The 24,779-nt window shown below is 37.6% G+C and overlaps 1 protein-coding gene across 2 annotated transcripts in view; it reads left to right on the forward strand.

Moving 5' to 3' along the window:
- MIPEP (mitochondrial intermediate peptidase) overlaps positions 1-24,779 on the forward strand; it is a 164,832-nt gene that overhangs the window by 62,183 nt on the left and 77,870 nt on the right. For both annotated transcript variants that reach the window (XM_063102813.1, XM_063102812.1), the window contains exons 15-16: positions 20,899-20,973; positions 23,663-23,782. In XM_063102813.1, coding sequence (XP_062958883.1) covers positions 20,899-20,973; positions 23,663-23,782 — 195 coding nt within the window. The remainder of the gene's footprint in view (positions 1-20,898; positions 20,974-23,662; positions 23,783-24,779) is intronic.

The raw sequence follows: 24,779 nt of genomic DNA on the forward strand, positions 1-24,779 counted from the left end.
GGTACTTGTAGACACAGTCTCTAACGAATTTAAAATAATTTTGTGAGTGCATGGAGAGTGGAAAGTGTACCCAGAGGCAGGAGATGAGCCAGTGCTTTGAGCTTCACGAAGGGCTTGCCTCTACTTGTCACTGATTAAGACACCAAGTGGTTGATTTTTTTTTTATTTGAAGGGCAATCCTAGCCTTAAGGATAAGGAGATAAGACCCTAAAATCTAAGTCTTTGTAAATAATGCTTAATTTACTATCCTGCTGTATTTCAGGAAAGGAATTTTTTTTTTTTAACATCATGAGGTGTACTCCAGAGAGCTCTCATAGTCCACAATAATCTGTCAGTGATTTATTAACACCTACAAGTATTTTACCTGAGCTAGAGCATAGCATAGCCAGTGAATTCCTTGTGGTGGAAGAATTAGAAGCATGCTTATAAGATTTGCAAGTGACACAGATAACAAGTGCCAGAGGTACTCATTTGAGATTCAGAACTGTCTTGACAAGCTACAACATCAAAGCCGAAGTAGAATTTATTGTAAATTAATTTTCAATTCTGTAGCACAAATATAGAAGGAGTGTAGACTTGGTAGCAGTTCACGTTTGTAGACCTCATAAACTTAACGTGGATTAACAGTCTGATGGAGTTTCCCTATGAGTCCCATTCAGTCTTAGGCAGCATTAGAAGAGCTGGGCTAAGCACCTAAAGTTCATTGTCTCTCTTCTCAGTGCTCATGGATTCTGACCTTCAGCTAAACCCATTTCTAATTGCTCCGAGGAAGCACAGAAATCTTTATCAGTGTCCCCACACTTCTGGAGGCAGTATCCTCATCCTCTGTAGACCTTCCAAAGATTTAACTTTTGTGTGTTTTGATTATTCTGAAACTGACATCCCTTGTTAGCTACCAGTTTATATTTAATAGTGGAGTTATGTCTCCACCCCCTGCAAATTGTCCTAAAATCACAGGTGCTCTTTACAATAATTGGGACCATGGATTCAAGAAAAGAAGACAGTCATAGCCCCTACAGCCAACATGGAAAACACTAAGCATCTCCATTGTGCAGGCTGCCAGCCTGACCCTTGACCCCATCCCTAAACACTCCCATGGGGAAGCAAGGCTGTCCCTGATTCCCAGATCATTTCAGTACCCAGAGTTCTCCTCTTTTCTCTCCAGATACTGATTTCTAAAAGGCGCAGGATCTTTTTGCCCCTGTTCTAGATTTGTGACCTCTTCACATCAGGTTTTAGGTAGATTTCTGAAAATGAGCAGAGGTCCAGTACTTCTGCCTTTCCTTGGCATTTCTGAGGTCCCAATCCCATCCTACCTTGTCAGACTGAATTTTTCCCAGGACTCTGTGACTATATGTAACTGTATTGAAGTAGCCACACACCTGATAGGCCAGGTACTTGACTTACCCCCCACCCCCAGCAGTGACTGCCTCTGTCCCCTTTTGTCCTCACATTCTCAATTTGCATCTACCACCACCCACTCCACACACACACTGTCCTCACTTGTCCCCATAACACCACTTTGCCCTTAGCATACTGCCTGGAGCAGGGCTGCCAGTCCCAGGGTGTTTCTATATACATAGGGTGTTTTGTTCAGTTTGGGATGCTGTGTTTTACAGTGACACCCAGGAATGAGAAAACGTCCTGAGAAATTGGAAAGCACTTACGTTATGAATGGTTTAAGAAAAGATGCTTTTGGACTAGAACAATGAAACTAGATTCTGTCATAATACTGCTAGAAGGATTCTGTGTAGAGGAGAAAGTATACTTGCTCTGTGTCCTTCCAGAAACAATATTACCAGGAGCAGTGGATGGGCATTATGAGGCTGATTTCAGCTCAGGAGGTTCTTCTCATAAACGATTAGAGCAGAAGTAGCACCTCTGGAAATAATAAATTTCTTTTTATTTAATATTGAATGTTGCAATATAATATTTGTAGAATGAACAGCTGTGAAGCCACCACCCAGCATTACCATATGCTCTTCTCTGTACCCATCACTGCCCCCCTTGCCTCCCAGAGGTAAGGACAGTCCTGAATTCTTATTAATTTTTGCCTAAAAATAGTTTTACCACATGATTTATTCCTAAGCAATGTGATGTTTAGTTTTGTTTTCGAGCCTTACAAAAATAGTATTTTACTGTTTATACTCTTCTGCGATTTGCTTTTTACTATTATTATATGCCCAAGATTCCTCCGTGTTGCATGCAGCTGCAGGATACATGTTTTCAGTTCATCATAATACATCATTTTTCTGCCCATTCTCTCATCATTGGCACATGGGTTCTTCCAGGTTTTTGCTGGTTCACATGCTGCTGATGTGAACATTTCTGTACTTTTCTCCTTATACTCATGTACAGCACTGGGACTGCCGGGTTTGTAAGGTATGCATGTCTTTAAGTTTATGAGCTCATGCCCAATTGTTTTTCAAAATGTGTGTACTAATTTGCGTTCCTCTCAATAATGGTTCCTCTTCTGCCAGGTCCTCATTGATATTTGATATTTTCAGAAGTTTCAATTTTGCCAATTTCATGGTTATGAAATGGAATGCTATTATGGCCTTAATTAGTAGCAGTGTTCCCTGGTTACTTTTAAGGTTGAGCATCTTTTTATGTTTTTATTGTTCATTTTTGTTTTCTCTTCTGTCAAATGTCTGTTTTTTGCTCATTTTCCTATTTCTTGGCTTTCTTATTGATTTTTGGGAATTCTTTATAGTTGGAATAGTAATCCTTTGTTAGAAATACGTCTTACTTTATGGCTTGTCTTTTCACTTTCTGGTATCTTTTGATGGACTTAATTTGTTCATTTTAATAATGTTGAATTTAGCAATCTTTTCTTTACAGTTAATGCTTTTTATCTTATTTAAGAAACCTTTGTTTCCTTAGAAGTCACAAAGATATTCTTTTGTTTTCTTCTAAAAGTTTTAATGTTTTTCTTTGTCTTTATTTAGGTCTTTAATCAAGTTAGAAATTCTTTTATGTTCGGTATAAGGTGAGAATCCAATTTACTTTCTTCCCTATGGATAACCAGTTCTTGGCACCATTTATTGAATAATTTATCCTTTCTCCCATGATCTATCATATACCAAGTACCCATGTATATGCAATAGACTGTTTGTGGAATTTCTCTTTTATTCCGTTGTTTAAGTTGTCTGCTCTGATACCAGTACTGTGCTGTCTTTATTACTATAGCTTTATAATAAGCTTTGATATCTGGTAGAACAAGTCTTTCTCAATTTGTTCTTTTTCAAAAATTTCTTGTCTATCCTTGAGTCTTTGTGTTCTTTCATATACATTTTAGAATCAAGTTATCTATTTTCTTGAAAAACTCTGATAAGAGTTTGGTTGGGATTACATTGTATTTATAGTTCAATGAGAACTAATACCTCTGAATATTGAATCTTCAAATCCACACATATCTCTCTATTTGTTAGGTCTTGTTTGTTGCTGGTGTTTAAAATGCAATTTATTCTTCATTGTCAGCCTTATTTTTAGCAACCTTGGTAAAATTTTAAAAAATTCTAATAACCTGTCTATTTAAAAAGTTTTTTAAAAGAATTTTAAAAACTTTTGGTCAGTTACTTCTGCTGCAAATAATGACAATTTTATTCTTTCACTTCAATCCATATATCTTTCATTTCTTTTTCTTGTTCTACTCTACTTATTAGAATCTCCTAGAAGTGTTGACTAGAAGCTGTACATGGGCGTTACTTGCCTTGATCCTGATTTCTAAAAGGAAATGTTTCTAATGTTTTACCATAAAGGAAGATGTTTGTTATAGGTTTGGTGAAGATGTCAGGAAAAAGAAATTCTTTACTTTTTCCAGTTGCTAAGGTTTGGGTTTTTTTAATCATTAATGGATGTTGCATTTTATCTGATTTTTTCCTCCTTTTTTTGAGGTATTGGATTGTTCCTTTGCTTTAATCTGTTAATGTAGTGAATTCTAATGTTGAACGTTAAGCCACCTTTACATTTCAGGATTAAATGACCTTGTTCCTAAATTATTATTTGTAAATGCAGATATGGCTTCAGTTTGCTAATAGTTTGTATGTAGAGGATTTTCGCATTTACCTTAATGAGAGATTGCTTATTTGCCCTATTGTTGTTTGCTAATGTTGATATTAAGTACATACTATTTCATAACATGAGTTGGTGAGTGTTCCTTCTTTTTCTGTTCTCTACAAACATTTTTTATAAAATTGTAATCATCTGTCCCTTAAACCTTTCTCAGAATTCATCTATAAAACCATTCAAGGTCTGTTATTTTCTCTGTGGGAAGATTTTTTAAATGACTGATTCTTTAATAGTTACAGACTCTTTGAGCTTTCTTCTTAAATAAGCTTTGCTAAGTTGTAATTTGCTAGAAATTTATCCATTTAATCCAAGTTTTTAAGTTTATTGGAATTAAGTTATTTATAGCATTCTTTTATCCTTCAAATCCTGCTAAATCTGTAATTATGTCCTTTTTCATTCTTAATATTGTTTTCTCATTTTTTTCTCTGTTAATTTTGGCAGAAGTTTGTCTATCTGCTTAGTATTTTCAAAGAACTAATACTTTGTTTATCCTCTGTATTTTGTTTGTTTTAGTTCATTAGTTTCTGTTTTTATTACTACTCTTTCCTTTCCCCTTCCTTATTTTTTACTCCCAATTTCTTAAGGTGGACATTTAGCTAATTAAGTTTTAGTCCTATTTAACACACGCATTTAAATTTTATTGCTGTACATTTTAAATTGTGTGATACAGTACTTTAGCTGCATTTTATGATTTTAATACAAAGTATTTTAATATTGCTAATTTCCACTATAATTTCTTCCTTGACCAAAGAGTTGTTTAGAAGCATAGTTTAAAATTTTGAGACTTTGCAAGGGAGTTATTTATCTTTTTGTTATTGATATCTAATTAATTGGTCTATCTGGTATTAATTCTTTGCAGTTTGTTGATATTTATTTCATGGCCTCATACATCATCAGTTTTTTGGAAATGTTGTGTCTGTTCTTGATCAGTCTGTATATTTCTTAAGTGTTGTGTCTGGGGTTTTATAAAGTCTGTTAAGTCTACCTTTTAATTGTATTGTTTAGATCTTTGATATATAACTAATTTTTGACCTAGCAAAAATTGAGAGGGATAGATATTCTACTAGGATGATGGATTTTTACTCTCTATATTTTGAAATATTTTATTAGATGCGTAAAAGAATAGAGTTATATCCTCCTAATGAACTATTTCTTTCTTCCTCATGTGTTGTCCTCTTAATTTTCATATGTCTTTTGTTTTAAAATCTTTTTTTTTTTTTTTTACTTTCTGGTAATTTTGTAACCACAACTACATTACTAATAATCAAATATAGCCAACTGATTTTTGAGAGAACTGGACATTTTCTGTATAGTTTTGTTCATTAGCTGCTATACTAAGATGTTTATTGCTCTAATTATCTCTCTCACAAAATATTTATCAAACAACAAATAATAGAAATTTAATACTTATTCTTTTTGGTGTTTTTTTGTTTTTTTCTTATTTAATCCTATCTAGCAGTCTATGAAGAAGGTACATGGTTATCCACACTGTATAGATGCTGAGACTTAGGCTAATTAAGTTGCCAAAGATCACAGAATAGTAACATGGAGGTCAGTAGATCCATTCTCATCAGAATTTCCATAAACTTCTGTCATAGCTGATCAAATCAGTGTTATAACATTGTGGGCATTTTCTTTTTCCAGTTTTTTTCTAGTTAAAAATCTCAATATGTTAAAAAATGGCCTATACTTCAGACAGTGTGTCTCACAAAATAAGATTCATATCATTTTAAGTGTTATTTTTAGAACAGTAGAATTCTGGTGCTTTCATTTTAGAACTTTTCTGTCCAGCATTATTATTAGTTTGTTGCTTTAGTTTGTGAAAGTCAACCCTAGGCTAGAATTGCTTACGTTGGAGACATACAGACTTGTAATAAATCTTCCCTTTCCATTCTCTTTCAGGAGTTGTGAATAAGGATTGAAGGTAAACATTACAGTGCAAGTAGAACTAGATTAGCTTTGGCAGCTTTAGTGGTTTCGGAACTTATTTTCAGCTTTATTGGTTCTCAGTTATGTCTAGACAAGAGCATTGAACTGGGAGGCAAAGACAGATCTGACACCAGCCCCGCTACCATGTGTAGGTGGCTTTAGACCAGTCACTGAGCTTGTCTGAGACTTCTCTGCTCATTTAAATTTAAAAAACTAAAATATTTAGAAATTAAAAATTAACAGTACCTTCATACCTGCTTCAAAAATTTTAGTCAAATTTAATAGTGTATGCAAACTGTAAAACATTGTATTATTAAAAATTTTTTTTTAGAAAAAATTGTAGTTAGACCTCTGTCACACATTAAAATGTTTAATTTTGAACCCTGTAAGACCAAAATCCATCTGACATCTGTTTCTTTGAGCCGTTGGTGGGTCTGTGATAATATGTAAGCATTTCTAATGGTTCTTTTATCTAAGACCATTTTAGTTTGTAAGAAAACACCTCTAAAAATCAAGTAAGTAAAAATTAATATTTCCTGTGGATTTAGGCCTGAGATTTTCGTCTCTTTGGGCCTAGGCAACATATCCACTATATTGATTATGTGCCATCTGGATTACTGGTTATAGCAAAACAGGCTGGCTGAGACATGCCAGTTGTTTTCCTGTTATGGACACGTGCAGAGACTTAGTGCTGTCACTCACAGCTTTGGAGCGGGATGGGATCAAGCTGGGAAATGGAAGCTGCTGACTCGTAGCTTGGGCAGCTTTGGGGTTTGGCTTAAGCCTCTGAAGTATTTTCTTGTTTTGGATGACCACGTCTCAACAAGTTTTATATCATTGGACCCAACATGTTCCCAGGGGACTTTGAGGGTAGGAGTTCTTTACCTTAGGAGGAGTTGAATCATTACCATAATAAGGATTTGCACCAGAGAATGTCTTAACTTTTAATATTTATGCAGCCTCTACCATAAGGCATTTTTAAAATTGTCATGAATAAAACCAGATATTTTATTACAGTGACTTAGCTCTGTAAGAATTTGATGCCAGACTTTTAACATAGCATTATTTAAATTAGACTAGTGAGATTGTGAAATGATAGAAAATGTCTGGCAAGTTTATGAGGTTACATGTTTACAAGTTAAGCTCATAGCAAAACATTCAGAGAATTCTAGTGATGCCAAGTTTGCTAAATCATTTGGATGTTTCGATGTTATTTCTAAAATCTTCTGAAAATGTTGTGACTGTAGCTTTTGTTTATCACAAGAATACCGTTGATGACTTCCTCATTGACGAGGTAGAATAGCACGGGCTGTGGACGACTGACACGGTCTTTGGCTCACTTGAAGCTCTCAGTAAGTTAGTTATCGCTAGGGTGACCACGGGACCTATTGTCTGAGCCGAAACACTTTTAAGAAGGAAGTGGTGCTGTTAGTAATCACATCAAGACAGCAGTCCCAACCTAGGACTCTCAGGCCCACCTGTATGTGTGGTCACCTGAGCTATGACAGCATTTAGAAAGTCACATGTGTCTGATGCAGTGACCTAAATTGCTTCTATTTAGTTAATATGTTCCACAAGTTGATTGAATAATTACCTCTTCACTGAATCTTTATACTAACTTTGTTGCAGGGATGTTTATCCTCATTTTACAAATGAGAGGACAGGACACTGAGACTTTGTTGAGGTGTCAGAGCAAATGAGCAGTGATAGAAAACACAAGACCCCAACCTCAGGTCCAGCCTTCTGTCTGTCTTTCCCACAGCACTGCCTCCTTATGGAAAGATGTTCTGCTTGTAAAATTAGAAAGATTTAGTTTTGTTTACCTTTGTTTTTCAAGTCATTTGATGATTATGTTCTTCTAAGTCAGGGTATCTCAAACTTTCAGGTTTATAAATCACTTGGGGATCTGGTTGAAACAGATTCTGATTTTGTGACTTTGGGGTGGGGCCAAGATTTTGTATTTCCAAGATCTTCCATATGATGCTAGTCTCTACTTGCTTTGGGTTTCATACACTGGGGTAATTATTGTCCTTATAATTCATATTTAGGCAAAAAACTTGTAATTCTGAGCAAGAAACCAGACTTTACCTTCTTTAGGTAAGAAGGCGGTCCATTTTATAGTCTTTCATTTTGACTTTTCGGCCAAAATTGTGTTGCTCTGGCATTAAAAGAAAAAAGGAGTGAATGAGCTCTGGGAGTCAGCTCCGCCATAGCCATGTGCTTTGACGGGTGCACAGAGAGGGTGGGGCCCCACTCCCTAGGGTGATACAGGGACCTTTCACACCACAATGGCTTATTGCACCTCACAGAGTCTTGTTGGGGCCCCAGAAATTTAAATTCAAACCATCAGAGGCACCAGTGGATATAGGATGAATAAATTAACTAAATACTAGAATAGAAACTGCTCCTCAACTAGAAGCAGAGCCTTGGCGAGCGGGACACTAGCCAACCACTTCTCCAAGACTTAAGTGAGCTATGTTTAGTTTATAGGCCAATTTGATATTTATTATTAGACAGGCGGCATTTTCACTGTCATAGTCATATAAAGCCAAATCTCAAGTTTTCAGAAATAAACACAGACATTTTTGTTTTTAAGTAAAATTCAGATTGAATTATTAAAATAAGCAATTAGGTCACCGTAGTTAATCATTAGTATACTATGTTCCAGTTGTACAAACAACATTTCTAATAACATTTTCCTATTTATCAGTGGCAAAAAACAGCACAATGTTTTTCTTAACACCATGCTCTAACCAACTGAGCTAACCTGCCAGCCTTTCTCTTATTTTATAGCAAGAGTACACCTTTGAATCTGAAATATCAACACTACAGGAATACAAGAGGCATCGTTGATTGTTAGGCAGTTGCCTTTCCCACACTGTAGATGGTTGCTGTCTCCTAAATGCCCTATGGCTTTATCTGCACCTCCTTTGTGGCACTTTGTGCATTTATCCTCGCACATTTGGCACAAGGGCATAAACATTCATTCTGACATCCATTACTTTTCTTGTTGCTGGTAGCAGGTTGAGGTTGAGTTCCTTGTTGTAGTACCGGACTGCTTAGTAGGATGCCTGGCACCCAGAGGATGCTCAGCCAAGTCTCCCTGGCAGAGCTGACCTACTTTTCTTGCCATCTTCCCCACAGGCAGGGCCACCTTTCAGTAAACACAGGAGGCAGCCTGCTTCCAGCGAGGGCAACTGCAAAACCCTGAAGGTAGGGTTCCACAGAGACAAAAAAACTGCAGGTATTGTTATAAAGAAATTCAGGGAAGGGTGTAAACGGCCTGAAGTTCACTCAGTAAATATTGTTTTGAAATAAATTTGCTTTAGTGCCCTTAACCATGTTCTAAATAGTGTGCCCTTGTTAAAAACCGTTTCTGAACAACTCCATAGAAAGATAGTTATTAAAGGTTACAGATTGCTAAGCTTTGTTGAGGGTATAACTATATTTAATATTATATTTAAATGAAATGCCTCAATCAAAAGAATAGTTGATACTAGGAGATTCCTGAAGATAGCAAAGAGGGAATCTGCTTCTTTATACTTTGGAAAAGGAAAATTTTGCAAGAGGAAAACGTGGGGCTTGGTATTATTTGGCATTTTTCAGCTTAGAGGCAGTGTCTGAGGCTGGCTGTTTTCCTTCTGTTCTGGAGCAGAGAAGTGGGAAGGAGCTTTGTGGATCTGCTGCTGCGCTGAGGAGACCAGAAAGCGCAGCACCTTGCTGCACTCTGCCCACTTGCTCCCGGCCATAGGAGAAGCGAGACAGTGTGCTCGCTTTCCTGAGCCCCATCAGCTTGCATGCGTCAGAAGTGACCACCCAGACCAAGGTGGTGGGGCTGGCAGCCTGGCAGGATGCCCTGCAGGCATGTTACCAGGGAATCTGGGAGTGTGAGCTGGCCCAGGGAGAGGCAGGTGTCAGGGCGGGACTTAGAAGAGCTGAAAAGGAGCTTTCTAAAGAAAGTGGGTATAAATGGAGGATTGGAGAGAAGCTTAAAGATTAGTGAGAGTACAACTGTTTTTATGCCTTTACTTCTTAAGAATTTTTATTTATGAGAATGTTTTCTTTTATTAGTGGAAGTTTACATTTAATTTCTTCCACAAATCCATTCCCAACCAATACACAGTATATTAAATCACCTGATCGTAAAAGATGTATGGGGTGGAGGGGTCAGGTGTTCTATGCTCAAATAATTTTGGGGAATGGCTGTAGCAGTTAAATGGGTTTCTGTGCTCTAGGAGGGAGGACGACACATAACTTTGAATATGCGAATTTGAACTGGGAATCCCCAAAAAAGGAGTTGACTTGAGTGAATCTCCGGACAAACCTGACTGCTTTTATTACTGTATCTTCTACCACAAGGCAGGGAAGGACCTCCATTCAGTAAACTCAGGCTCAGGGTCAAGCAGCATCAAGGGAAGGGCACGTAACTCCTCTCAGCTGGGTTCTGTAATATAAAACTAAAAGCGTGTGAGGAGTTTCTCACACTTAATTTAGCTACCTAACCCATTTTTTAAATGCCACACCTATAAACCTCTTCAGGAAGAGATGTACAATATACTGTTTGTAGAACACGTGGAATGAATAGTTTTTATCATTTTATTTATTTATTTATTTTAACAAGTGGAAAATTCACTCTTTGTCTCAAGATAAAATATATGCCACATATAGATTTATAGTTCTGTAACTGAAACTTTGGGATTAGCTGTTTTGGAATTCAAATTTTTCTGGGTTTTTAGAAAATTAAAATGGTTTTATCCTGTAGATTTTGAATTAAAAAAACACAAACCTAGTGGCTTTTGCTACCCTGTAGACCAACACATTCATATTTCTGCATATTCACAAAGTGGGATAAATATTTTTAAAAGATAAATACCTTACAAACCTCACATTTGTCCAGGTCAGATTTTGTCATCAGATATGTTTGTGTCAAATTCTTGAAGAGCTTTCAGTGTTCAGACCTTTTTGAATTACAGAATTCCAGATAAGGGATGTGGATCTCTACTCAGGTAGAATGAGAGACATCATCGATTTTCTCTCTCTGCTTAGCCCGCGTTAAAGCCCAACTGTGAAAATTGTATGGAATTCTAGGACACATATTTTTATGTGCCTAATTTCAATTCTAACTTCATTTTATTTTCCTGCTTTCATTTTTCCTTATCTGGAACTTCCTTATCTGTTAATTATATACTAATTGCATATTAAATACATAATTATAGTCACTGAGTTTTTAAATTACCACTACTAATTATTTTGTGGGGGAACTTGTTGGAGTATTGAAAAAACAAATCTTTCGTGGGAGTACTCTTGCCGTCAAGAGGTAGTAGACGTTAATTGCAGGACTGAATTTTGGTGGGTCCATGAACAAACTGGAAATGAATCTGCAAACCTGGAGCTACACGACTATAACATACACCATGAATTTCACCTGCTCGTGATGCAGGCATCAGACCTAAAATCCTTCTGGGGGCTGAGGATGGTGTTTTGACTTTGTTCTTATAAAGGAAAAATTATTCATGACACTTGTTAAAGAACTGTCTTAGTCTGTTTTTGTTGCCTATTACAAAATACTTGGAACTGGGTGATTTATAAAGAAAAACGAAATTTATTACTTACAGTTTCTGAGTCTGGGAAGTCCAAAGTCTGTCTGGTGGTGGCGAGAGTGACCCAGAGGTCTCACATTGCACAATGGTCGAAGCAGAAAGAGAGAGAAAGACAGACTTTCCTCTTCTTTTAAATCCCTCAGAACCACCCCCCAACTACCAGACAGACTTTCTTCTTCTTTTAAAGCCCTCAGAACCACCCCCCAACCACCATTTTTAATCCATTCACTATGGCATGGTCCTATAATCCAATCACCTCTTCAAGGCTCCACCTTTCAATTACTATAATAGGATTTCCCACCCTCTTAACAGTCACAGTGGGGGCTAAGTTTCTAATACATAAAACTTGGGGGACACAATTCAAGCTTCAGTGACTTTTGGGGAGACATAATTCAACCCACTACAAGAACAATAAGGCAGACGTTATTCAAGGGGGCCTACTACACTGGGGTTTTGTAGTAGGGGCAGAGAAAGTGGGAATTTATAGCGAAGTGGGGGGGCTGGTCAGAGGATAAAAAATTACTACGAGGAAACACAGGGGTAAGGAGAATTCTGGCTAAACTAACCTAAAAGGATTCTTGCTGAAGGCAGGCCAGGGTGATCAGACTCCGCCTGGGGATGATGGAGGATGAAGCACCGGATCAGGTTTTGAGATGGGGGTTCTTGCTAAAACTGGACAGTGCAGAGATGAACGCAGAGGCCCAAAGTCAGGGTGTGAGCTGAGAAGGGAGTTGAGAGAGCCTAACTAAAGTTTGGTCAAGGAGAGAATCTTCGCCGTTCTTCCCAGGGCCAAAATTGCACCTTATCCAAATGGCCTTCTGCTATCTGTGGGTTCCGCATGTAGATTTTTTTTACTTGTCATTATTCCCTAAACAATATAACAACTCTTTACGTGGCACTTACATTATTTTAGGTATTATAAGTAATCTAGAGATGATTTAAAGTATCCAGGAGGATATTTTGCGTAGGTTATATGCATATACTACGTCATTTTATATCAGAGACTTGAGCATCTGTGGACTTTGGTATCCGAGGGAGGTCCTAGAACCAATCTGTCACAGACAGGGAGAGATGACCGTAGTAAGAATTTATTGAATGAATGCGTAAATAATTGGTTGGTGCTTTTAGCCTATACTACAATAATGCATTTCTTTATTTTACCATTTCCTTTCCTTTGGAAGTACAGTTGACCCTTGAGCAAAAAGATGGACGAGGGTGTGAAGTGTGCTAACCCCTGTGCAAACTATAACTTTTGACTCTCCCCAAACTTTACTAATAGCCTACTAGTTTGTATTTTTGTTGTATGTTTATGGAGTACAGTGTGTGGTTTCAACACATGCATATATTGTATAATGATCCCCTCCAGGTAGTTAGCATATCCATCACCTAAACATTTAACATTTCTTTGTGGTGATAACTTCAAGATCCTCTTTTCTAGCTATTGTCTTATTAGCTATAATCTCCCTAGAACACCAGAACTTATTCTTCCTATCTAACTGTAACTTTGCACCTGTTGACAACTTCTTCCCTGTCTCCCTCCCCTCCCCTTCCCAGCCTCTGGTAACCGCCTTTCTACTCTCTACTTCTATGAGAACCTCTTTTTTTAGATTCCATGTGAGTGAGATCATGCAGTATTTATCTTTCTATACCTGGCTTAATTCACTAACATAATAGTCTCCAGTACTATCCATGTTGCTTCAAATGGCAGGAATTTTTTTTTAAACTTGTATACAAATGTTCATAGTAGCCATTTGTAACAGCCCCAAACTAGAATCAGCCCAGCTATTCCTCAAGAGATGAATGATCAAACTGTGGTATTCCATACTATGGAATTGCACAACATGTAGCATTCTATTGCTACTAACAATAAAAAGGAACAAACTACTGATAGAAACAACAACCTGGATGAATCTCCACAGAAATATGCCAAGTGAAAAAAGCCAAACCCAAAAGGTTTGTGTGATCCCATTTATATAACATTTTTGAAATGACAACATTTTAGAAATGTAGGACAAATTAGTGGTTGCAGGAGATTGGAGTACATGACAGGATTTTATTCTTTTTCATAGCTATAGCATTCCATTTTGTATATTTACCACATTTTAAAAATTCATTCATCCATTGATGGACATTTAGGTTGATTCCATCTCTTGGCTATTGTGAATGAACATAGGAGTGGAGGTGTCTCTTCAGTACGCTGATTTCCTTTCCTTTGGGTATATACCCAGTAGTGGGATCGCTGGATCATAAGGTAGTTCTATTTTTAGTTTTTTACGGAACCTCCACACTGTTTTAAATAATGGCTGTACTAATTTACATTCCTGCTGAACACTGTATAGAATTTCCCTTTTCTCCATCTCCTTGCCAGATTTGTTGTTTTCTGTCTTTTTGATAATAGCCATTCTAGCTGGAGTGAGATGATGCTGCTGGAGGCAGGGGTCTGGGGAAGCCCAATAGTTGTCCTCAACCCACCCCATCCCCTTACCAGATTCTTGACTCCACCACAGGAAAGAATTCAAGAGCAGAGTCACAGTAGAAAGTGAGAACAGGTTTAATATAATGAATAAGAGATATAGAATTCACAGAGAAAGTGCAGGCTGGCTGCAGAGACTGAGCAGGGCCCACACCAATACAAAAGTAAGAAATACACACTTAAAGTTTAGTACAGAGTGCAGGCTGGCTCAAGATAGTGAGCAGCTGCTTGCTGAAAGTATGTTTGATACAAAGAAAGCATACACACCTCAGCCAGTGAAGCGTGGGTTGGCCCCAGGAAAGTGAGCAACAACACTGTCTTCTGGGGGATTCAACTTTTATATTTTGCTATCTAATACATATTCATGTTATTTAATGAATATTCAACCAAGCTGGTGGTTCTCTGTTATGTAACATAGTCTCGAACATACTCAGTTGGTTTCTTTTTAGGGCATGTTCATTGGTCAAGTTCTATCACATGCACTAGATGCATTCAAGAATATACTGTGCTCTTTAGCACCTCTAGTGAAAGGTCATTCAAATGATAAACTCCACATTACTGAACATGCTAGGCTATTGGTGTTCTATAACCCCTTTCTACTGAGCATGCCCAGCCACTGCATTTGCGTAAGTTAGCCTCTTGAGGTCTCAATTTCCCCATGTTGGTGCTGAAAATACCTCCAACAAGCAACAGTAACTCTCCTCTGGGGGAGAGCACAGAGGAGGGTCCTGATACCTTAGGGAGTGGCTTGAAACCCAGAGGTGTGTTCTGAAACCCAAACCCATGGAAACCGAGCACCTCCTATTTCAAGGATATCTCACTGTTGTTGTAATTTGCATTTCTCTGATGACTAGTGACATCAAACATTTTCTCATATACTTATTAGACATTTGTTATGTCTTTTGAGCAATGTCTATTCAGGTCCTTTGCCCATTTTTTAATTAGATTTTTTTTTTCTGTTGTTTGAGTTCCTTTTATTCTGAATGTTAACTCCTTGTCAAATACATAGTTTACAAATATTTTCTCCCATTCTGTAGGTTGTCTCCTCACTTTGTTGGTTGTTTGCTTTGCTGTGTAGCAGCTTTTTAGTTTGATGTCATTCCACTTATTTTTGCCTTTGTTGCCTGTAGCCTACTATTGACTGGAAGCCTTTCCAATTCACACGTATTTTGTAGTTATATGTATTATATACAGTATTCTTAGAATAAAGCTAGAGAAAAGAAAATGTTATTAAGAAAATCAATAAGGAAGAGAATACAGTTCCTGTATTTGTACAGTATTTATTGAAAAAAGTTCACATATAAGTGGACCCATGCATATTTCAAACCTGTATTGTTCAAGGAGCAACTGCATTTGAAAGTAATTTACATGCATATCTAACCCTTATTTGATATTTGTTGATTATATGCTATTATTTAAATTAAGATGCAGAAACTTCACAAATGAATAAAGATTGCACATGTAAACAGCATTGCAACTAGTACAGTTTGAAAGGTCAAAGCCTAGAGAAGATAGGGTTTTAAAGCCCTGTGTTTTTGTTCCTTGCTAATAGGAACTGAAATAATGAAAAATGTCTCTTTTTTTCAATAGTAATTTAAAAAATAAGGTCTGCTAGAATGTAAGTTTCTTGAGAACTGGGAATTTTATTTATTTTGTTCACGGAAATGCCAGCTATGCCAGTCACATATTGGGCAGTCAGTCAGTAAATATTCGTTGAGTGGACTGTCTTTTGGTTAAAACCTGCTGATTCTGGTACTCATGGATGTCTGCTTGACAGTACTAAAACATGCTGTCTTATACATGCTGAAGTATTGCAAGTTTCTTCATAATAGTCTTTAAAGATGTCTAATTCCTGATGTAAAGTGGTAGTTCACCCTTTATAAAGCTTTTCTGCTTTTTTCTCCCCCCCTCCTTTGGAAGCTAAAATTCCAAATAGTATTACTTATGAAATTCTGAGCTGTTGGGGATTTTCTCATCCACTTGGGATGCAGAAAGCTCGAAAGAGCTCAGCTGCCAACCTAACTACAGGAAAAGGCAGATAAAATCCTAACTTTTCTTGAGCTTGTCAGAGAGCTGAGGTTACAGGGTCTTCTAGTTGTCTGAAATCAAGGAGACACAGACTGGCTCAGCTGTGGCAGAGTTGGGGCAGAAAGGCTGAGTGTTGTGCAAGGGTATAAAGAGAAGTCAGATAACATTTTAACACATTGTTGGAAGCCAAGTATGGACTGGCATATCAGTATGGAATACCTGAGGGCCCTGATACAGGGGAGTTTGCATTCACTTGTAGACTGTTTTCTATCGCTTATGAGAACTGTTGGGAGCAGGGAGGGGGACTAAAACAGAGCCCTCCTCAGTGTTGCAGGCCTAGAAGAGTGATTGGCTGCTACTGCAGGAACAGCACAAAACCCTGACGCCCTGCTCAAAGGTAAAGCAATCAATAGAATCAGACTCAGGGATTTTTAAGTAACTCTTAGGGATTTAAAGAACTATGTTAAAGGATATCATGGAAAAGATGGATAACATGTGTGAACAGATAGGGAGGAAATATGGAAACTAGGAGAAGCCATCAAATGAAAATGCAAGAAGTAAAGCCACGATATCACATATGAAGAGTTCCTTTGAAGAGCTCAGCCATACACTTGATACAGCTGAGGAAGGAATTAGCGAACTTAAAGGTAGGTCAATAGAAATTATCGTAGCTGAAATATGAAGCGTAAGGAGCTTCATGCTCCGGGGTAAGGAGCATGGGGAAAACCCCTAAAACAATAGAGCATCCAAGAACTTCAGGACAATGTCAAACAGTATAAGATACATGCAGTTCAAGTTCCAGAAAGAAGAAGGGAAAGATAACAAGGCAGAAGAAGTATTTAAAGGAAAAATAGCTGAGATTTTGCCAAAAATAATGAAAATCAAACTAGAAATCTAGGGAGCGACAAGAACCCCAAGTGGGATAAATATAACAAGAATATACTTAGATACATCATAGTCAGACTGCTAGAAACCAAAGAGAAAGAGAAAAGCTTGAAGGTAACCAGAGATAAGAATTATAGTCGACTTCTCATCAGAAACTATGCAGTTCTGAACTGTCTAGACCCATAGCATGAGATATATTTGATTAAAATATCATCAGAAGGGGAATGTTTTCTGATTGATGCCTATCTTTTCTAAATATGAACTGGAGCCTGCAGATGAAGAATTGGCTCATTGTTTGATAACCAGTTCTACTTAAGGTGAGAGAAAATATTTTCAAAAAGTAAGTTAATGACCAACTTTGTGGCAGATACTGAAATATTGAAGATAAAGTAATAATACATTCGTTGATTTTGCTTTTTTTCTAAAAACTTTAAATTAATTGCCAGATTGGAGAAAGTATCCTCTTCTAAAGCCGGGTAATTTGAGGAGGCACATGTGTTTGGTTAGAGATACTTGGCTACTTTATAAATGAAAATCAGTATAAAGAGGAAACTGTGGAGTGTATTCCTTGTTTAGAACTTGATTGTTAGGTGCTACACAGTATGCCACTGAGCTGGTAAGGAGCACGGTCTGAAGCTTTTATCTGGCTCCCAAACCTATGCTGTTCCTTCCTGCTACAGTGAAACACTTTATAATGGGAGTTTCAAATTCAGGCAAGTGTTGGTTTTAAAACAGACTATGTTCTCAGTTCTACTCTAATGGGTCTAAGAAGAAGAGCTCACAGAATGAATGGTATTTCTGGGTTAATTAGATGATGGGAAGCGCCAGTTTCATGGTCAGGAGGTAAGGATGCTGGGAACAGCCTGAAAGGCCCAAAAGAGCCTTCCAGTTCTGACATTTCGTGTATACCCTTCTTTACCATAATTAGTTAATATGAACTTTATCTTGATTTATAGCATTCTTAATATGCTAGTAATATTTCTTAAATCTTTAATAAATATGGCAGTGTCAAGATCCTAAGAAATGAGAAATTATATGTCACTGTTGGGATAGGAAATTTAGAGATCAGTGGGAGTACTTTTTACCTTGGAAATTATGGAGATTGAAGTAGAATCCGTTAAAACATGTAGCTGATTATATGGTGAAAGAGTTATTATTATTTTTAATGAAACAGACTTTGGTAAATTTTCATTTTAATGTAATAAAAGTAATTATAATGTTATTCAAGGTTCAGGTGTTTTAAGTGCGTTTTCCTTTATGTAGTCTCTCATTACCTTCAGCTACGTGTATTCATTCTCTGTTTCTTCAGTATATTAGATGTGAGTCTTGAGTTGAGGAGACATTAATATGAAACATTTATGCTACTCTGTAGATATAACCACTTTTGGAATTAAAGAAAAATTGAATTATTTCAGTGTTAGTTATCATGAGTGATTGGTAAAGCAATATTTAAAGAAGAAAATCTTACCACAAAACATTTTTCTAACTTGAAGTTTAAGATTTAACTTCTATATATTGTTTATTTTTTAAAAACAACTTTACATATAACCTAGAAAGTCAGTTTGTATAGTATTTGTTTTTTAAATTTTATTCTTTTATTTTAAAAAGGAAATGTTTTCTAAGAGAATAAGTATACAACTCCATCTCAAGAGCTAATATACATTTATTAATTCCAGTAGACTAACAAACTAGAGTTCGAAAAAAGAACATCTACTTTACTATTTATATCACACATAATATATATTATTTCATTTGTAATTTGATGGGAGAATGATTCTGTCCTCTGAACTATTCTATTAGGATTGTACTTCTCTTCTACTTGAATGTTTCTTTACATATTTTCAGTAAATGTTCTTTGTATTCATTACAGTACTTTGTATTCATTACAGTACGTATAGTAGGGCTTGAATACATAATTTTTAGGGTTTTTTTTTTTACTTTTTATTTTGAAATAACTATAGATTAACAGAAAGTTGCAAAAACAAAAAAAATTACAGGGAGGTTCTGTACTCCCTTCACTCAGTTTCCTCTAATGGTAATATTTTATGTAATTATGGTAGCACACGTGGTTTCTTTGAATACATAATTTTTGATAAAGTGTTTTCAGATGTCCTTGTCCTTTCGTGCTCTTTTTCTTTACATTTTTTATTTTATTGCAAACCTGACAAGGAAAGATTTAAGCCTCATTAAATGTGTCCTGCAAGGTCTGCTGTTCCTGTGTAGGTTTGAGTCTTTAAGATACTGGCCTCTAAATAAATGAGCTACTTCAGAGTGGGAAGGGAATTGCTGGGTTTGGCTCTTAGATCTAATGCTTGGCATTTCCGGTGATTGACTAAGCAGAGATAGGGAACCTTTGCAGGTGCCTGACCACAGCCGTGGCCCTCCTGGTGGGGAGCAGCCCTCTTGTTCCTCCTCTCCCTCCCCTGTCAGCACTCTCCACCCCAGCAGGGCACCTTCGCATTGGCCTTTGTCCCTCTCTCCATCCCCTGTGGGTCCCCTGTCTCCTCCATCTGTGCCTGCAGGAGGCAGCTCAGCTCTGCCAAAGCACACCCGGGTCAGACGGTACCACTCCAGTGGATCGCTGTCCACTGACACTCCCCACAAATCTTGTCCTACCTCCTTGACCCTCTGAATCCAACTCCCTCCCGACAACTTTCTCTGACCGATGGAGGGCTCCTGTCAAGTGGGAGGGAACCCCGCAGCCAGCCCGCCTGGCATCTGTCCTTCTGCCTCGGCCAGTCCTTCCCCCTGTCACCTGGACAGCTTCCTTCCCTTCCTGCCTTCTCACGAGCCCACCTTCTGCTCTCATCCGCTGTCTCTTTTCTCTTCTGCATCTCTAGTTTTTGTCCTCTACGTGGATCTTTAGCATCAGCATTTTCCTAGCCCTGCTCAAGCGTTTCCTGTCCTCGGACCGGCGTTGCTCCAGCCCCTGCTTCCCGGGCGCTGCACCCGTCCCCGCTGCACCCGTCCCCGCTGTCAGATCACTTCCAGAGCGGTGGCGGGCACTGGGGGTGGGCACGGCCGCTCACTGCAGCCTCCGGACGGACGGGGCCTCCTGATCCGCCCCTGCCTTCCTCCAGCCAGAACCTGCAGTGCAGCCCAGGGAACCTTCCCTTCCGCACTTGAAATTCCCGGTGCTGCGCGCGGAGGTGGAGTCCGAGGGTGGGGACCGGCCTCCGCCAGGCCCTCCCGCCCGCCGCCGCCGCCCTGCGCTGCGCTGCCCTTGGCCCCTGTGCACCTGCTGCCTCCTCTGCTCCAAATGCCGCGTTCTCCCCGCGCCCGTCCTTCTTGTCTAATGCCTGTTCATTTCGCAGGTCTCACTCCTGCGTCGCTCCCTCAGTCAGGCCTTTCCAATCCCGGCTCCGAACGTCCCGCCCTGCTCCTCCTCCTCGGCCCTCGCGCGGTTAGTGACCCTGCCATCCCCGCTGTCCCCGCCGCAGTCGCTGCCGTCCCGCTGGCCGCGGGGCATCTGCAGGCGCCCTCGTGCCCAAGGCAGCGCTCGCCCCGGAGTCTTCATGCTGGTTCGCTATGGAGGAAATGGCATCTTTCCACGAATACTCCTTTTTGTGAAAATAAAACTATTAAAACTCGTTGGCAACAAAAGAACAGCAAAAGTATTCCCTTCGAGGTTTTAAATAGATTTCTAAAGATCAGTGCCAATAGCTGAGTTCCCTATCATCCTGTATTTTCATTTTATTTGACAGTTACCACTTTTTGAAATTAAATGGAATTGTCTTCATCCTTGTTTTGTTGTCAACTAAAATATTTGAACGTTATTTTTAAATTATAAATTCCATTACTCATTTTTTCATTTGATGTTATTTTAAAATTTCCTGACTCATAAGTGCCCATACATAGTGCAATGACTTTTTAAGCACGTTAGTCACATATATATTCTTTAATTTTATCAAGGCACTGCCAAAAAATATGGTGTCTCGTCTTTGTGAATCCAAGAAGGTTTGTGCTGCAGCTGATATGCAACTTCAGGTATGTATGTACCTTTGTTCTCAAGTTTTCCAGAGTCATTATCCCAAATAAATATATAGCTTTAAATTCTTGCCAGTGTTGCACATTTATTATAATAATTATGCTTCTAAAACTTCTAAAACATCTTTCATCTGAGTTCAAAGAACTTGACCAAAATTGACTCATTCAGTCCTCACACTGTCTTTATGAAGTACATGTTAAATAAGGTAATTTCCCACTTTCAGTCAGGAAAATCAAAGCTTGAGAAAGTTACATGACCTCTTTAAATCATACATTTCAGTAGCCAAGTTAGGGCTCAAATGCAATTATATATATTTTTGTTCATTTTGTATCTTCTTAAATTTGTGTTTTTAGATGTGAAGTTTAAAAAGTAATTGCCATTAGTTTTAGATAATATTCAAAACCAATTTCCCAGGTTTCCAGATGAAGACTAGGAAAATTTTGTGAACCATCTGGATACCAGGTCCGCATGATGCCAGATGTTTAGATATTTGTAATTGCTGAGACTGTTTATGGAACTCTTACTCTTCATCAGATCCTGAGAGTGATGTAAACATAGCTTAAACACTGACTTTCATCTCAGGCATTATTCACTTTATGATGATCCAGTTACCTACTTAAGAGCATAACCACTGTTTAATTGCTTTATAGTTTTGTAAAATTCAGTCCCTAGAAAGTAATGAATGATATTGTTATACATTAAAAAATATATTTCAGTGAAGAAAATGCATAATATAGACAAAACGATGAATTTACATTTGATTTGCATTATTCAGTATCTATTCATATCAATATAATTAAAGAAGGATTTCTGAATTATTTTAAAAATTAATGTTACTTGGCAAAAGTCTTTTGATTTGCTAGTATCTTTAGTAGAAGGCCTGCCTTTTAAAAGTCTGTGTTGTGGCTTTCTTTTTGAACAGTTGTTCCAATGATTTTTTCTTTTAAATGGAAAACCAACCTTTCTCTTCTCCCACCCGTCAAAAAGAATTACCCCCAGAGAGAGACAGAGAAATTCCTGCCAAAGGAGCTCCTTGTGCCCAGCTTTCATGTTGTACTTGTACAGTGGAGACAAAAATGGTGGAAAGGAAGTGAATTTTTTTCAGCTTTCTAAGGGGGTATAAACTGTGTTTTTAAAATGGTGAATTTTTTTTTTTTTTTATCTTTTGTTTTAAAAATAGGCTCCTTACTTTTCTGTGGCTTTAAGTTTCCTGGTCCCACCCGCAGCTCCCTGGGTGGGCAAATAGGCTCATCACTTTAGAATTGTTTAATTTATCAGCAAATAAGCATGAAAGAATGCACATTTAATTTATTTTGCTCTGTTTTCCTAATTCAAAAAAAGTCATTTCATGCTTATATTATTTGTAAAAGGAATAACTGAAAAAATGAAACTCTTGAAATCTAATGTGTTTAAATACGTTGAAGCAAAAAAACAGTTGAGGTTAGAATTTAAGAGTATCAATTTCTAATAATTTACTGTTAGGATATAGATAAGATAGGGAGGAGTAATTTTGGCTTCTCTGATAATCTTTATGCATTGTTACTCATTATAGAATGAAGAACTGAAAGAGCTATATTTAGCTATATTGTTTAGATTACCAGTTAGAAGAAAGCAATATTATATTTAGGAAATGTCTATATTTTTCTAGGGAAGGTTTAAACTTGACTTTATAATTTAGAACCATAATTCTATATCTAGATGAAGCCAGAAGCTAGAGGTCATTTAAATTTTTTTTTTATCCAAACTAATCCTTACTTCTTTCAAGTCAACAGCTGCACATTCTCTGCAAATTCCATTTCTGAATCAGAAAGAGTCATATCAAAAGCATAATTGCTTGTCAAAATTTTTCCTTTAAAGTAATAAAGTGTTAATATTCAAGTCCAATGTTATAGTAAAAAAGTGCTTTATCTTTAGATTTTCTATGCAAAATTTATTTTTGAATTCTTGATAAACAGAAGATTTCATGTCCAATCTTCCTTGAACACTTTATGTCCCTATTATGTGTCAGCGGTCTGTATCCTCTATTCAGAGGTGGATGATTCTTCTCCCCTGGTTGCCTAGTCGAGCCAGAATTGCCCCTACACAGCAGCTGCTTCCTTTGTACTTCCTGACACCAAGTGTGGGGATCCTGTGTGGGCTAGCTGCAAATTCTCCAACAGCTGCATAAGAATTCTCTGTAACATCTGTACTGGAGAGATGCTAGGTTGCCGTTCCTTTCTCCATGCTCCCCTCACTGATTTAGCGTTCTTTCTTTCACCTTTCGTCACAAAACTAGGATTCTGATCATTTCGTTTCTCTCATTTAAGATATATCAGGATTCCAAGAAGTAACCAAACAGTATTTGTTAGATCCAGGGGGTCAGAGTTACAACTCCTTATTTTTTCATATTTCTAATGGTGTAGGTTTTGGCAAAATTCCAGTTGTGTGGTCCCAAATTTAGTTTGCTACATTGTAGATAAAGAGTATCTTATGGATCAGGTTCAAAGTTTTTTAATATCCTTTATCATGAAAAGGTTGAAAGCATTCCTTTTAACATTGACATGGTCTTAAATGCAGTACAAAATACATCTCAAGCAATACATGTGATTTATAATTACTATTCAGGTGCACTTATAACATCTTTGGTCTACCAAATCTTAGATATAAGGATGGACTTCCAAAATTAAATACATGTTTTCATCTGTCTAGGTCTTTTATGCCACTTTGGATCAAATCTACCATGGGAAGCATCCTTTGAGGAGGTCCACAACAGATATTCTCAAGGAAACACAGGAGAAGTTTTATGGCTTACCATACGTTCCAGACACTGTGAGTCCAGTGTTTTGCTTCTGTTGTGTGCTGCGAGTGGTTCTACTTGCGTTTCTGTAGGTATGATCACCTTTCCCTTGGAGGACTTGCAGTCCATACATTTGTGTTGAGGTTTTACTTGGGGCAAAGGCTAGAAATTTCCTAGCTCATTTAATGTCTCCAACTGTCCATTTACATGTCTTTTCCTCCCTCTATTAGTATTTTTCTGTATTCCTGGGAAAGTGGGAATTAAAAAGGCCACTGGAGTTACTCTGTAGTCTTCTTTTTAGTTATTTTTCTATAATGAAAAAAATTAGTAATATAAGGAGAATGTGCTTATCAATCTCTACTCATTTTCATTTCAAGAAGAATTAAAATTTATTGAGTACTTGATATTGTACCAGGGATTGCGATAGATGCTTTACATATCTTATCTCATTTAGTCGTCCTTTCAGGATAGACAAGCCGGGGTATTGTTACCATTTATTGAATTCTAGGTGCCAGACTCAATCTAATTACCTTAGGAAAAGATCTCTAATTTATTCCTTATAAATTAGGTATTATCCCCTTACTTGGAACTCGTATTGAAGCTCATATACATTACATGTCTTATCTAAGATCATTTAGGTAGTTAAATGATTGTGTTGGGATTCAGAACCAACCTCAGGCTTTTTTCATTACTCCAAAATTCCTATAATGAAGCTGGATATAGTGGAAAGAATTCTGGCTGGTGCAATTAGCAATGTGACTGAGTCTTCTATATTTCCCAGGACTCTCTTAATTGCAAGTGGTAGAAATCCAATTTATATTGGCTTAAACAGAAAAGGGAATTTAATGCATCTCCTAAATGAAAGGTGCAGGGGTATATCTTGTTTCAGGTAAGTTGGATCCAGGTCTCTCACAATAACTTTAGAAGTGTTTCTCTTTTTTCCAGTTCTTATTTCTGTTTTTCTCTGGGTTTCTTTCATTCTCAGACAGGCTTCCCTGACTGGGCGCTGTGATGACTACCAGTAGTTCC

Source organism: Cynocephalus volans, chromosome 7 (genome assembly GCF_027409185.1).
Source record: "Cynocephalus volans isolate mCynVol1 chromosome 7, mCynVol1.pri, whole genome shotgun sequence".
In the NCBI taxonomy this organism is placed as follows: domain Eukaryota; kingdom Metazoa; phylum Chordata; class Mammalia; order Dermoptera; family Cynocephalidae; genus Cynocephalus; species Cynocephalus volans.